The following is a 15303-nucleotide window of genomic DNA, read 5'->3' on the forward strand; positions in this document are numbered from 1 at the left end:
ACGGACACAAATCTAATATTGATGGGAGATATGAATGGAGTAGTATCGACCAACATGGACAAATCTCAAAGACAGGTAGTTACAAAAGATGGAAGACTGCCAAAAATCTTTTTTGAAATGACTGACAATATGGATCTAGTGGATATTTGGAGAACAACACACCCACTTGAAAGAGAGGGAACTTTCTATTCTGAAGCTAAAATGACATGGACTAGAATTGACCAAATATGGATTACTAGAGGAATGGCACCTAGGATAAAAAAAGTTGAAATCTGCCCAAAGACTTGCTCCGACCACAATGCAGTAAAGATGGTGATGAAGTTAACAACAACTGGTACCTTTAGATGGAGGATGAATGACACCTTATTTAGAGATGAAGAAGTTTGCAAAAAAGCACAGAAGACTTTGAAGGATTATTTTGAAATTAATATGAGGACCAATATAGAAAAAAGAATTATCTGGGACGCAAGCAAAGCAGTGATGAGAGGATTTTTGATACAACAGAATGCAATTAAAAAGAAAAGCCAGAATGAAAAAAAAGAGAAAATCTTGGAGAAAATAAAAGAGGGGGAAAGGAAATTGAGATCAAAGCCAAAATCACAGGATATTTTGAAAGAAATTAAACTATATCAGACACAATATATGGAGCTGATGAATCAAGAAATAGAGTGGAAAATTAAGCAAATGAGACAGAAGACTTTTGAATCGGCTGATAAATGTGGTAAACTGCTGGCTTGGCAAATAAGGAAGAGACAAAAATTGAACACAGTTACAAATTTAGAAGTGGATGGAAAGAGTATCTATAAACCAACAGAAATTAGGGATTGCTTCCAGAAATATTTTAGACAATTGTATAAACAAGGTCCTCAGAGTGATACGGATATAGAACAGTTTTTGGAGAAAAATGGACTGAAAAAGATCTCTCAGGAAAGCAAAGGGAATTTGAATCAGAAAATAACAGAGCAAGAAATAGAAGGTGCCATTCAAAATATGGCATTGGGCAAATCTCCAGGACCGGATGGATTGACTTCTAAATATTATAAGACTTTGAAAGAGTGGTTAATACAACCTTTGAAAGAAGTTTGTAACGAAATTTTGGAGGGAAAGAAGGCACCAGACACGTGGAAAGAAGCCTTTATCACACTTATACCAAAGACTGAGATAGAAAAGACTCAACTTAAAAACTACCGCCCAATCTCCCTATTAAATGTGGATTACAAAATTTTTGCTGATATTTTAGCGAAAAGGTTGAAAGTAGTTTTGATGGAGGAGATACATAGGGACCAAGCAGGCTTTCTTCCGAGAAGACATTTGTCAGATAATGTAAGGAACATAGTTGATATTTTGGAAAAACTGGAAGTAAATATTAACACTAAAGCTGTTTTGATATTTGTGGACGCTGAAAAAGCTTTTGATAATATTTCATGGAGTTTTATGATAAAAAATCTTCGGGGGATGGGGGTAGGTCAAGGGTTTGAAAATGGTATAAGTGCGATATATTCTGAACAAAAAGCAAAATTAATTGTAAATAATGTGGTTACAGAAGAAATTCCTATTGAAAAAGGGACACGTCAAGGATGCCCAATCTCTCCATTACTCTTTATATCGGTCCTGGAGGTTTTACTGAATATGATTAGAAAGGACCAGTTGGTTAAAGGAATACAGGTCGGAGTTAAACAATATAAATTGAGAGCCTTTGCAGATGATTTAGTACTTACACTGCAAGAGCCTGAATCTAGTACCAAAAGAGTATTAGAACTAATTCAAGAGTTTGGTCAAGTTGCAGGATTTAAACTAAATAAGTCTAAAACGAAGGTTTTGGAGAAAAATCTAACAGTATTGGAGAAAGAAAAGTTTCAGAAGGAGACAGGGTTAACTGTGGTTAAGAAAGTGAAATATTTGGGTATAAATATGACATCTAAAAATTTGAATTTATTTAAAGATAATTATGAGAAAACCTGGACGGAAGTAAAAAAAGACTTAGAAATTTGGTCAAATATGAAGTTTTCCTTGTTGGGTCGAATTTCAGTTATAAAAATGAATGTACTGCCTAGAATGTTGTTTTTGTTCCAAACATTGCAAATAGTGGATAAGATGGATTGTTTTAAGAAATGGCAGAAAGATATTTCTAAGTTTGTCTGGCAGGGCAAGAAGCCTAGAATAAAATTTAAGATATTAACTGATACGAAAGAAAGGGGCGGATTTGCCCTGCCAGACCTTAAATTGTATTATGAATCAGCAGCGTTTTGCTGGTTGAAAGAATGGCTACTTCTTGAGAATACTGATATTTTGGACTTAGAAGGTTATGACAATTTTTTTGGATGGCATGCATACCTGTGGTACGACAAGGTAAAAGTTCACAAGGGTTTCAAAAATCATATTGTCAGGAAAGCATTATATAATGTCTGGATTAGATATAAAGATTTGTTGGAAAGTAAAACTCCAAGGTGGTTGTCGCCAATGGAGGCAAAAGCCGTTAAAAAATTAAATATGGAGGTTAATTGGCCGAGATATTGGGAAATTTTGGAGCAAGAAGGAGACAGACTGAAATTGCAAAGTTTTGAGAAGTTAAAAGGGAAAGTGAGAGACTGGCTGCATTATTATCAGATAATGGAAGTTTTTAAACTAGACAGGAAAGTCGGCTTCCAGGTGGAAAAATCAAAATTAGAAACTGAACTGTTAGAATCTAGTACTAAGAACTTGTCAAAAATGTATAACTTGCTGTTGAAATGGAATACACAAGATGAAATGGTTAAATCTGCAATGATTAAATGGGCCCAGGATGTTGGTCATGACATAATGTTTGCTGACTGGGAAAAGTTATGGACCACCGGGATTAAATTCACGGCATGTAGTACCTTGAGAGAAAATATTATGAAAATGATTTATAGGTGGTACATGACCCCAGTCAAGCTTGCGAAAATCTATCATTCGCCCGAGAACAAATGTTGGAAATGTAAAGAAAGAGAAGGAACATTCTTTCACCTCTGGTGGACATGCCCAAGGATTAAGGCTTTCTGGGAACTGATCTATAATGAACTGAAAAAGGTACTTAGGTACACTTTTCCTAAGAAACCAGAGGCCTTTCTCCTGGGCATGGTCGGCCAAGTGGTTGTAAAGAAGGATAGAACTTTTTTTATGTATGCTACAACAGCAGCAAGAATTCTTATAGCAAAGTACTGGAAGACACAAGACCTACCCACCGTGGAAGAGTGGCAGATGAAAGTGATTGACTACATGGGCCTGGCAGAGATGACGAGCAGAATCCGAGACCAGGGAAGAGCAACGGCGGAAGAAGATTGGAAAAAATTTAAAGACTATTTAAAGAAATACTCTAAAATTAGTGAATGCTAGATTGATGTTGAATAAGAAAAATAGGGGTTAACAGCGATTATGACTAAGTGGAAGAAAATGAATGTTTTTATAATAAATTTGAAAGTAAGGGAGGGATTTGTTAATTAATTAATTTGACATGAGAATGCAGAAAGGGGAGGTACGAGGAAGTCGGGAGAGTAAGAAATATGAAATTAAGAGCAGGAAATTATACATGTTGCATTTTATTGTTTTTTGTTGTTTTGTTTTATTTGTTAAAAAATATATGGAAAATTGAATAAAAATTATTTAAAAAAAAAAAATGGTGAATAAAAATGTACTGGACAAGCTGAGGCTGGAGAAGTTACAGAGTACCTGGGAAAAAATACTGATGGAGGATTTCCAGAACTGGAGAATGGAATGGTAAAGCAATAGATAATGAAATTGAGAGGACCTCCACAATATTTCCTGGAGGAGTGAAACAACCCAATGGTGGAGCTATGATGTTGGCGAAGGGGAAGGAAACCATGGGTGGAGACACTAAGAAATATGCTGAGCTGGCAGAAATAGAGTTGAGAAAGAAAGGACTCTGAGTATATTTTGGATTGAACAAGTCAGAGCTTGTTATTATGGAGGTCCCATTATGAATTCTGATTGTGCTGTGCCTGGTGGCAAATGCCTCATCAAAGGCAATAGCTACAGCACCCCCAGCCAGTACCTGAGCCTTGAGAAAAACACCCATGTGGTTGTTGAGGTGCCAGTAGTCTCGTTTGGAGTAGGCCACCTGGAAAACGCTCTGGAACACCTGATAACCCCGCACCCAGTTATCAGAGGATCTCCTGACATGCTTCTTGAGGCTATGTCGCCAAGAGAACTTGCCCTTGTCTCGTAACACCATGACCCCCCCCCCTGAAGCCGGAACCTTAGAAGAGTGAAAGCATCCACAAAGTTGCTATCAAGGGTACACTTATGCACCTTGCAGGAAAGATGCAAGCTAGGGAGGTCACAGGCATCTTCCACATGTTGTCTTTTAAAAAATATATAAATATTTTTTATTAAAGATTTTCCTCATTTACAAAAGCACATGCATTGTCTCTTCCTTCATGTTGTTTTTTCCCATCCAACTCTGCCAGGCCTGCAGTAGGCCTGCAATTTCCCTGGTAGATGCAGTGCCTCATGTGTCACACATAATTGGGCATATTTTTTCTTCTTCCCCATAATGCTTATTTCCGTTCTATAGAATGCAGGGAGGGAGGGAAGTGTGAGAAATTAATACATTCCATTGAAAGGTCCACTTTGTCCTTTTATTTTCTGAAAGGAACTTTCATTAGAAACTTTGGCAGAACTGCTCAGAGAAGTTACATCTTCACAGGGTAAAAATAAAGAACTGCAAAATGTAGTCAGAGGAAGTAGGTTGGAATACTGTGTACAGACCTTTATTGCAGTCACACATTTTGTTTGAGGAAAGAAATGGAAAAGTACCAAAGGATCTATATCCAGCTGTCCTGATACTTTGAAAGAAGAGGTCAAAGCACTGATGGGGAGCACATCTTTGAAGGTACAAAGGTTTGTGTGTAAGAGGTTGAAAGAGAGGGAGATTTCTAGGGATATTACAAAAGCTGTTTGACAGTGGAGCGGATTCCCTCGGAAGGTGGTAGACTCTCCTTCATTGGAGGTTTTTAAGCAGAGATTAGATGACCATGTATCATGGATGTTTTAGTTGAGATTCCTGCATTGCGGGGGGTTGGACTAGATGACATTCAGGGTCCCTTCCGATTCTACTATGTGATGGAGTGTTGACCTCTATCAGTAGCTGCTGCAAATATTCTGCTATTTTATAGCATAGGGGTTAGGAGACCCTTTATGGTACTGGTTAAAAATTGCAAAAATATGGGTACTCGTTCATTATGAGGCAAGGGACAAAGGGTTGTGTTCAACTTAGTTTTACTCAGAGTATACCCATTTTAATTAAGTACCTAAATTGCTTAACCATAGTCAGGGCTATTATTTTCAATGTGTCAACTCTGAGTAGAACTATCATCACATGGGAGCCAACTCCTAGGTACAAGGGGGGGTCTTTGCCCCTCAAGAGAATATTTAAGAGGGCTGGGCCCCCCAGTGTTGATGGGTGTTGCTATTCAAATGGTGTGCATGCACTGCATCATGTGATTGATTATGCTGGGTGGGGCTTACCTGCCCCCCCCAAATATTTTATTCAAGTTGGCACCCCTGTATCATTGGATATAACTCAGGATTGTAGATTTTCCAAGATTCAGTCTACAGGTGAAAATTTTCAAGTGACAGAGCAGAGACAGTCTCCACCCCCAACCCACTTGAGGTGCTCAAGAGCTACTGACAATTAGACTGGACTGGACTGTTCAGTAGTCTGAAGTAATGTGATATTAGTGTTCCCGTGATGTATTCTGTTTTAGGTGTTCAAGGCTGTGTTCTTTAATGCATAAACATTTTCTCTCCTTTTTTATTTGGTTTTATGCTTGAACTAGTCTCATAAAACTTGTGGCAGCAGCAGCTGATGTTTCCTGATGTTTATCTAAGCCTTACTTTGTTGTTTACACATTATAGCATATTTCTACTGTGTAATATGCCACTTGGTCTGAAATCCCTATACAGCATACCTGAATGAACTCCCACTGATTTGTGGAAGCAATGGGAGGTAAAGTCTTGGAAAGATACCAACGGTCAGAGATGATACCAAGAAGTTTAATCTGTCAAACTTTCATTTCATTTTTCAGGAGTCAGAGCTTGTAAATACATCAGAATTGTACAAATCTTATGTTGCAGCTCCGATGGTCAAAACTTTCTGCCAAGCACTAGCAACTATATTTGTAGTGTGCACTTCGGATTTGATGCATAGCTCTTGCGAAAAAAGGTTTATCTCCACTGCCTTACATGCATGTATTTACATAAGCAAATGCTACCAGGTATGTTCATATTTGACAAATCTCTGTCTCTGTCTCCATATGCATTTCCTCATAGACACTTTCCTTTTTTTAAAAAAATAGCAACCATTGACTAATTTGTGGTCTGTCCTCATTTTGTAAACTTCTTCATATGGCACAACAGCCCTAATAATAGGAAACAGTGACAGATAAATCTGTCTCTCCACACCCCCTGTGTGCGTGTTTCTTTGTGTGTGTTAAGGTTGTAGGAATTAAGCCAATTTCACTGGTATAAGAAGAGCAAATAAAGAAATAATATAGAGGGCATTGCTAAGTTGGATTTTCAATAAAATCGAATGAAGGTTATATAGAGTGTTGACCTTCTGGTGTCATCAGGCATAAAAGCTAGAAATAAACGAACTACAAAAGCAGGTAATGTGTTCAGAGTGATGTTGCCAATTTCTGTTTATGTTCCCCACTACTGCTCACATACATTTTGATTATGTTCAACAACACGGCCATTTTTATCGGTCTATCTGGTATCTTATATTATTATCATTATTTTGACCCAACATAGAGAAGCAAAATATTTATAATAATGGCTCAGTTCAGCTCTCATAACTTCATCAGAGAGAATTGTTACACAATATGATTTATCTAAACACTGTGGGTAGATATATATACAGTGGTACCTCGGGTTACATACGCTCAGGTTACAGACGCTTCAGGTTACAGACTCTGCTAACCCAGAAGTACCTCGGGTTAAGAACTTTGCTTCAGGACGAGAACAGAAATTGTGCTCCAGTGGTGCGGCGGCAGCAGGAGGCCCCATTAGCTAAAGTGGTACCTCAGGTTAAGAACAGTTTCAGGTTAAGAACGGACCTCCAAAACGAATTAAGTTTTCAACCTGAGGTACCATTGTATATAGTATTAAATATATGGATTAGCAGATGACACTCACATCATGTTTACATTTGTGATTTCTGTTTTAGAAAATATATTGTCTCTAGATAGAATAACTCATGGCAAAAAGACAAAAGTATAATCAAACAGCAGTGACAGAATTTATCCTCCTGGACTTCAGTTCTCTTCCTGAATGGCAGGTTCTCCTCTTTGTTGCATTTTTAGCTATCTACCTGGTGACAGTTGCTGGAAACCTCCTTATAGCTGCAGCAGTCCTAGCCAATCACCATCTTCACAAGGCCATGCACTTTTTCCTGGGGAACTTGTCTGTTTTAGAGTCCTGTTACACCTCAACAATCCTCCTTAGGCTTTTGGCTAGCTTGGTTAGTGGCTATCATGGGATTTCTTTTAGCGGGTGTTTTCTGCAGTCCTTCTTCTTTGGTTCCTGTGCTTGTGCTGAGTGTTTTCTCTTATCAGTGATGTCTTATGACAGGCATGCAGCAATATGTAAACCACTGCATTATGTAACCATCATGAAGAGTAGGTTATGCATTCTCCTATCCTTTGCTCCTTGGATACTTAGAGCTGTGCTTGATGTGTTTACAGCATTCCATGCATTTCAGTTTAATATTTGTGCCCCCAAAGTAATTGACTATTACTTTTGTGATTATGAGCCATTGTTAATGCTCTCCTGTAGCAAAACCCGACAGGCAGAAATGCTGATGTCAGTCTTGGGATCAGCATGCACCGTTGCACCAATGATACTGACCATCACTTCTTATGTTTGCATCATCAGCACCATTTTGAAAATCCCTTCAAACAGTGGCAAGAAGAAAGCTTTCTCTACCTGCTCCTCTCATCTTATTGTGGTTACCATTTTCTATGGTACCCTTATCACAGTGTACATATTACCAAAGACTGATACACTGAAGGATCTGTACAAAGTCTTCTCTGTTTTCTACACTATCCTGACTCCCATGTTCAATCCCTATATCTACAGCCTGAGGAACAGAGTGTTTAAAGACATTTTTAGAAAAGTATTCAGCAAACTTGTACCTATGGGAAGAATTTGAGGAGTCTAAGTGCAGTAGACAGCATCTGGGTTGTATATATTATAGCTGACAGCATTCAGTTTAATTGTAGTCCCCAACCCCCAAATGTGCTGTACTAGAGAAAATTCCTCATCCTCATCCCTAGCATTCTTTTGGTAAGGATTTTTGTTACATCCTTTGGGAATAAGCACAAACATTTTAAATTGTCAGTAGCAACATATTTCACATGGGTGTGAGCTACACAGGTAGAACAAAGTCAAACGCACAATAGACAACAGATAATCTACCATTTTGAATGCTAATTAATAGGAAGTGACAGAAACAGTCCCATTGTTCAGGCCTTCTTATGTCCTGTGGTAGGCAGATAAGTAGTTTATTTGCCTGTGCCTCCGTCATCTCCAAAAGTAAGAGAAGTTTCTACCCTGGTGCATTACGTGAGTCAGGCTACAGTAACTTTTCATACTTTTGGAGATGACACAGGCAAATAAATCACTTACCTGGCTACCATTGGACACCAGAAAGCCCGAACAATGGTACTGTTGTTTGCATAATTGTAGGTTCAATTCAATTTACTGCACATTAGCAATGAATTTCAACAGAAGCAGTCAAGTGTACGGATGTTATTGTTGATTGTTTCAACAATGTGGAAGTGGCCAGGCTGTGGCGTCACTGACAGTAATGCAATGAACCACATCCTATACACCATCAAGTACACCACTGTTGTGGTTAGTGCAGGATACTACATATGAAGTAACCAACATGTGAACTATTGCACCAGAAGTAAAGGAGTTGCAATCCTGCATTTACATACATACATACATACATTCACTCTTGAAGTCAAGATTGTAGCAGGAAAGCACCACTCTTTCATGGCTTATTGCCCCCAGGCACTAAATCCTGAGCCCCTCTAATACTGTACCTTTTGTGGCAAAGTTTTCAGTAGGAAGGATGGAAAGTGCTCAGATTGTGTGCCTATAAAAATGTGATGGTTTATTACTGAACTTGTATGTTGTTGCTTCTTTGCCTGATGTATCAGATATTGCCTCCTGATTGTTATAGATAAAATGCCAGGTAGAATTTTTTCACAATAAACATTATTTACTCTCATATTCACTCCCCTCCAATTCCATTTCCCCCCATCAAGATCCATACTATGCTTGCCTTTGACATAATTGCAGATTGTTTCCTTCCCATTCACTTTGCTTGACCCCCTTACAAATATAATATTATATTGTCCATTATTACTTTGTTGCAATTTAATATATAACCTGCTGTTCAGGATACAGATACTTCCAAGCCAGTGAACAAAGTAACCTAAAACTTCATTTTTAAAACAAACCAAGCAGTAAACAATATTAACACATTTAAAAGTTATCAGGATCCTTCCTACAGGAGGACTTCCGGGTTAGCGCCTCCGGCAATGGCGGAGTTCCTCTGATCGGGAGGAACTTGCTCCATGGAATTTAGGGTCTGGCCGCCACGGCGAAGGCGGAGACCCACTAAAAATTGCAGGTGGGAGAAGCCTGTGAACGTGGGATTCGGCTGGCACCTTTTGCGCCTCCCCTACTCGCGGGGAGACCTGGTTTTCGGTATCCGGAGCGATGTGGGGTGAGCGGTGCGGTGCTTCGAATTGACTGCTTCTTTCATGGAGTGAAGCCGCATAGCTGTTGCCGGAGAGCGCTGACTTTTTCCTGTGACAATTTGATTCTAAACAACTACCCGTGAGTAGAACGGAAAATTGGATTTTTAAACGTCTTAATTTGGCACCGAAATGGGGAGGTTTCAAACAGGAAGTCCGCCTTCCCCTTTTGTAAATAGATTGAAGCAAAGAATTTGCAAGCTAAAGTCTTGGAAAGTCCTATGTAAAGGATTAAACTTCCAACAGCTAAAATCATTAAACCCCCCTTGGAGGCAGGAGAAGAGGGGGGAAATTTTGGATCGCGTAAGCCTGCAGGAGAGAGTGAAGAAAGTTGGATCACCACCGCTCTGAACCTGGAAATGGACTGCTAGTAAGACTGATGTTTTTGGGAATGTTCATTGACTGTGACAGTTAGTTAAATAAGAGAAATACATTGTTTTCATTGTCTCCTTCTGCGTTTAAAAAGGAGTAAAAGTAGCTGAAAATTGAAACTAATTTTACTGCTTGAACTGTGCTTAAAAGGATTGATACAAACAGAAATTGTTTCCCTCTAGAGGGAGCCTTTGAAATTGTTAAAAGAGTTGGGCTGGTGGAATCTCCAGCTGCAAGAGAAAACCGTGAGATTGACCTTGGATTGCTTGAGAATGTCAACAGAAGAAGCCTTAGTGATTGCACTATGCAAGATAAGTGAGTCATTGAAACAGCTCCATAAAAAGATGGATGTGATGAATATTAAAATTGATATTTTGGGACAAAAAGAGACTAATTTGGGACAAAAAGTGAACATCTACACAGAAACTATTCAGGAACCAATACAGGAATCTACTTTGACATGCCAAATGGTAGAGAAAGCGAGGGAGAAAGTTGTGGTTGTTGAACCTAAAGTAATACAAGTGGAGAGGAAGAGAGTCCCAGCCTTACAGAGGCAACTTGATGATTACAAGTTATTGCCATCTATGATTGAATTCAGAGAAAGTCAGATTGGAACCCTGCTTGGACTGGAGAAGGAAAGTTGGATAGATCACCTCATGCAGGGATTTACTGACCTTTGGGATCTGGACCTGGGTCAGGAGGAAATTGGAGTTGTGGGGACCTGCAGATTTGGAGAGACTTTGAAACACGTCCTGAAATATCTTTTGGATTTTAGTTTTAACCACGGAGATGTGGATGACATGTTGAGAAGGAATAAAAACATTGTTAGGTTGGAGCTCCCTCGAGACCTACTCTTCAGCATCAAAGAAAGGAAATTAAGAACAAGATCAGCAGAAGACAAAGTAAAGTGTATGTATAAATGTGAAGAGCCTCGGACAGAAGAGCACCAGGTTGATGGACTATATGGAATTGACGGAAATGACTGGCAGAATCCAAGACCAGGGAGAAGAGACGGTGGAAGAAGATTGGAAAAAGTTTAAAGTTTATTTATAGAAATATGGTAAAATTAATGAGTGTTAGAAAAATGTTGGAATGAAATTATATGGCCTTAGTAGAAGTGTTATAAGGAGTTAAGCATAAATAAGTATTATAGTATTAATGGAAAATAAGGTTAAAATAAGTTAAGATATTTATATGACAGAAAATAGTGAAAGATGGAAAGGATTTGCTGAAACAATTAATAGAAGTGGAATACAAAAAGGGAGGTGAGAGGAAGTCGATGAAACAAGGGAATGAAAGATAAGGCATTGAAATGGTATGATGTATCTTTTAAAATTATTTTTGTTCTGTGTTGTTTAGTTTAATGCATTAATGTTGTGTGGTGTATTGTTTATATATTGTATTGTATTGTTTCTTCTTCTTTTTTTCTCCTTTTCTTTTTCTTCTTGTTTGTAAGGTTTAAAAGTAATAAATATTATATTATTTTATTTTTTAAAAAGGATCCTTCCTACAGAAATAGACTATGAGAAAGCTAGGGCTTTCTCCAGATACTACCCCCTCCTACCAGGCCTTTCATTCTCCCATGGAATCCAGAATCTCCCATGGAATCTACCCAGAACCCAGGGTAGAACAGGGGTGGGGGCAGGTGGAACAGGTCCTGAGGTGGTCTTCATTTGACATCCCCTCTCCTGGAATCATTCCCACTGCACAGTTGATAGTAGATATTTCATCCCACTTTCCCTTGCCATGCTTTCGGATAAGGAAACCCACTTATCTTTATCAGCTGTTGTTCAGTTAGATGCACCCTCCAATGTGTCCTCAATATGATATAGATGGAAAAATAGCCATCTGATTACAGCAACCGTGTTACAGTCCTATTGTTACACACTACCCCTATCTCTGAGCAATACGAGATTCCAGGGGTTGCAGGAACTTACCCAGGATCAGTGCTTCCTTTTGTAATGAGGAACAGTGAAGACTGTGGTGTTTTTATGATATATGGTATATGATATAGGATATGATATAGGATATGATATATACATATATACAACCTGAGCCTATGATGGAGGGGCTGCCAGCATTAGCACCCCAATAAGTTCTTGCTTTTCCCATAGCCACAGCTTTGGATTCCAGCAGAAATCAGACATGGCTCCATGTCTCAGCTGCCCAGGCTGCTTCTAATTTATAGCTTCTAGCTCTCACACCTCAACTCTGGCGTTTTGTCTTTCTAACTACCAGAGAATCGAGGGAGAGGGTATACCCATTTGGCCTATGGCACAGAGTCACTTCCTTTGTTACCTTAACAAACCATACTTAGGGGCCATTACCAATTCCAGCAATTGAATCTTTGTTGGGTCCAGGAATTTGAAGGTACTCAGGCATACAGCCTCCCCACCTCCCCCCCCCCCAACTCACAACACTGTGTATACTTCCTAGGAAGTAAGTCCTATTGAAATAGCTGTGATTTACTTTTCAAATAAATTTGCACAGAGTTTTATAGTTAACTCATTATCCGTATGTTTTTGTTTATTAACTTTTTCGGTCTGAATGAAAGAAAATCAATCGTTTGAAAGAAAAATGATTTATTTCTTTTAGATAATGCACACATATACTGTAAAAGTGTTGAAACAAGTCCTCTACCTAATTTACAATGCAATTCTCAGGTTGCAAACACTGAGTACCTTTAATTGATTGGAGGGGAGAGTAAAGGTAAAAATGTAAAGGACCCCTGGACGGTTAAATCCAGTCGAATTCAACTATGGGGTGTGGTGCTCATCTCCGCTTTTAGGCCGAGAGAGCCGAGAGAGTGGAGAGTAATATTTTTTAAAAAGATGGAGAGTTTACTGTTGGTAGCGGTGGTGTTTTCTCCTGGCAGTTGCCCATTTGCGGCTGTCATACTCCCCCCCCCCCCAGCCATTGGGATAACATGACATCAACACTAGAATAGCATGCTGTAGCATCATTCTGATGGGCCTCTGGGTAGAAATGGCTACTAGTTCATATGTATACATGCAATGCACAAAGAACAAGATGCAACCCTGATATACACACACCTTAAAGATATAACTTCAAGGTCAAAATCTATAATCCCCAACTAATTCCCAGAGATAAAAAAGGACAAATAAGAAACTGCAGTTACCCGAAAAGACAGGTACCAGGAAAAAAGGGGGCTGCCCCTTGTAAATAAGTGCTGATGGAAGAGATGCATGAATACGCACATAGCTCGTCACTCTTCAGAAACTATTGCAAAACTTCTTACCTTATATGTAAAGAAACTACTGCCACTGGAGACATGAAATGACTCAGGTCCTCTGTGCAATCACTTATCTTCCTTGTTCCACAACACCTATCCAGGCCAAGTGGAGAATCATTGCACTGAACCCCAGGTGAACACCGTGGTCCATGCAACTCTCAAAGGACAGAAATGTAAGTACAGTTCTTTGTAATTGCTGTCTTTCCTCGTGAATAGATTCAAGCAAATAGAGGATTATACACAATGATATGCAATGGGAGGGTTTTTTAAAATTCTCTTATAATAAGAGAGTAGCCACCACCACAGAGATTGCAAGTGTGCTGTTAGACTCACACACAAATTCATCCTGCATGCTTGTGTGTTTGTTATTATATCCCACCACCAATCTGTAAAGTTGTTAAGGCAGAGAGCTAATCCCATGGTCATCACCTTCACGCTTTGCTTGTGAGCTTCCAAGACACACTTGGATGACAACTGTGGGAAGAAGGATTGACTTGATACAAGAGGTCTTTTCTCATGCTCTTTGTCAAATTAAGTTCTTTCAGTTTCCAGTTTTTCCAACATTAAATTTAGTTCACCACATTTCCACAGAAAATTATTATGATTTTTTTTTTTAAAAAAACCCCTCATGAAAATGCTTCAGCATTTAAGTGTGAATTTATTCTAATAAGCACATTTTTGTCTGCTGTTTTGACTAAAGTGTACATTTTTGCAAGATTCTCCTAATAAAATACTGAGGCTGAGAAATACGGTTGCTTTGGTAGCAGCTGCAACATCATTTTATTTCTACACAATCATCCCAAAGGTTTTAGGGCTGGGGTGATATGGGTGGGTGACTACTGCTGCTCCTTTTTCCAGATCCATACCCTTCCCCATTTCCAGCCTCATGTCCTTTTCCCTCCCTCCCACTTCTTGTGACCAGCTGCTTCTCAGCCATTTGAGTAGAAGTGGAAGATGGGTCACCAGCAAGAGACATTTTAACAGTTTATTTCCATCATATTTTTATCTCCAACTACCAGCTAACCCATACACCCGTCCTCCTGCTTCTAGTCCCCATGTTTTCTTGCAGCAATTTTTCAGCTTGCTAATAAATGAAAGAAGGACCCATTCACATACTAAACTCAATTAGTTCACTTTTTTTTTAGGCAGCAGGAGGAGAGAAGCTTTAAATTAACAGTTCTTTATTGGTTGCAGAGCCCAGAAGGACATTTACCTCCCTTTTCACTTTCCAAGCTTTGGCAATGGCTAAAAAGCAGCTGACTTGAATCCCCTTCTCTATCTTCCATTTTCCTTTTATATAAACAATAATTTGTGTGCAATAGTCATTTCAACTCTTGATTAGTTTAGCGTAAATCAGAAGATCAGAGCAAAAGCCTTCAGAAGCAGCCCCTTGCTCGAAATTTACATGATGACTGACTAAGGTAAAATAAAGGGAAGTAAGAGCTGCCAAAAGAAAATCAGGGCAAAACCACCACCACCACCCCTGTCCTAATGATAAGTGTGCATTACCTAGCCATTTTGGAAGTTTCCATGGAGCAAAAATGTCTGCAGTTAAAGGGGGAAAGGTATGGGACAACAATGGGAGGAGGAAGATGTCGTGTGGACTCCTCTAAATTAATGAGGAAACAAGTCAGTGCAAATCCATGGTCTAACTTCCATGAAAACAAATGAGTATGAATGTTCAATAAATTGGTCATCTGAAAACATCCTGTAAGACAAATGCTGAATACTTTGTGAAATTGTTTCTTTGTCACAGAAAACACTGAAATCTGTGGGTTACCCAATAAACAAAGCAGGAAGAGAAATGGTAAGAAATCTATCCATTATGGAACATTCTCCTCTCCCTCTTGTTTTCCAAATCAGGTGAATTGT

General features: G+C 39.0%; 2 protein-coding genes across 2 annotated transcripts in view; one reads left to right on the top strand and one right to left on the bottom strand.

The window, feature by feature from the left end:
* LOC307200549 (olfactory receptor 5AP2-like) overlaps nucleotides 1-15303 on the bottom strand; it is a gene marked incomplete at both ends in the record, with an annotated part of 240442 nt that overhangs the window by 207211 nt on the left and 17928 nt on the right. The gene's annotated exons all lie outside the window — the stretch shown is intronic.
* Nucleotides 7235-8188, top strand: LOC307200404 (olfactory receptor 1G1-like; the record flags this gene model as incomplete). Its single annotated transcript, XM_079948945.1, has 1 exon — nucleotides 7235-8188. One exon carries the CDS (start codon nucleotides 7235-7237, stop codon nucleotides 8186-8188), a length of 954 nt encoding a protein of 317 aa, XP_079805071.1.

Source organism: Podarcis cretensis (assembly GCF_951804945.1).
Source record: "Podarcis cretensis genome assembly, chromosome: 13".
NCBI classification, from domain to species: Eukaryota; Metazoa; Chordata; class Lepidosauria; order Squamata; family Lacertidae; genus Podarcis; species Podarcis cretensis.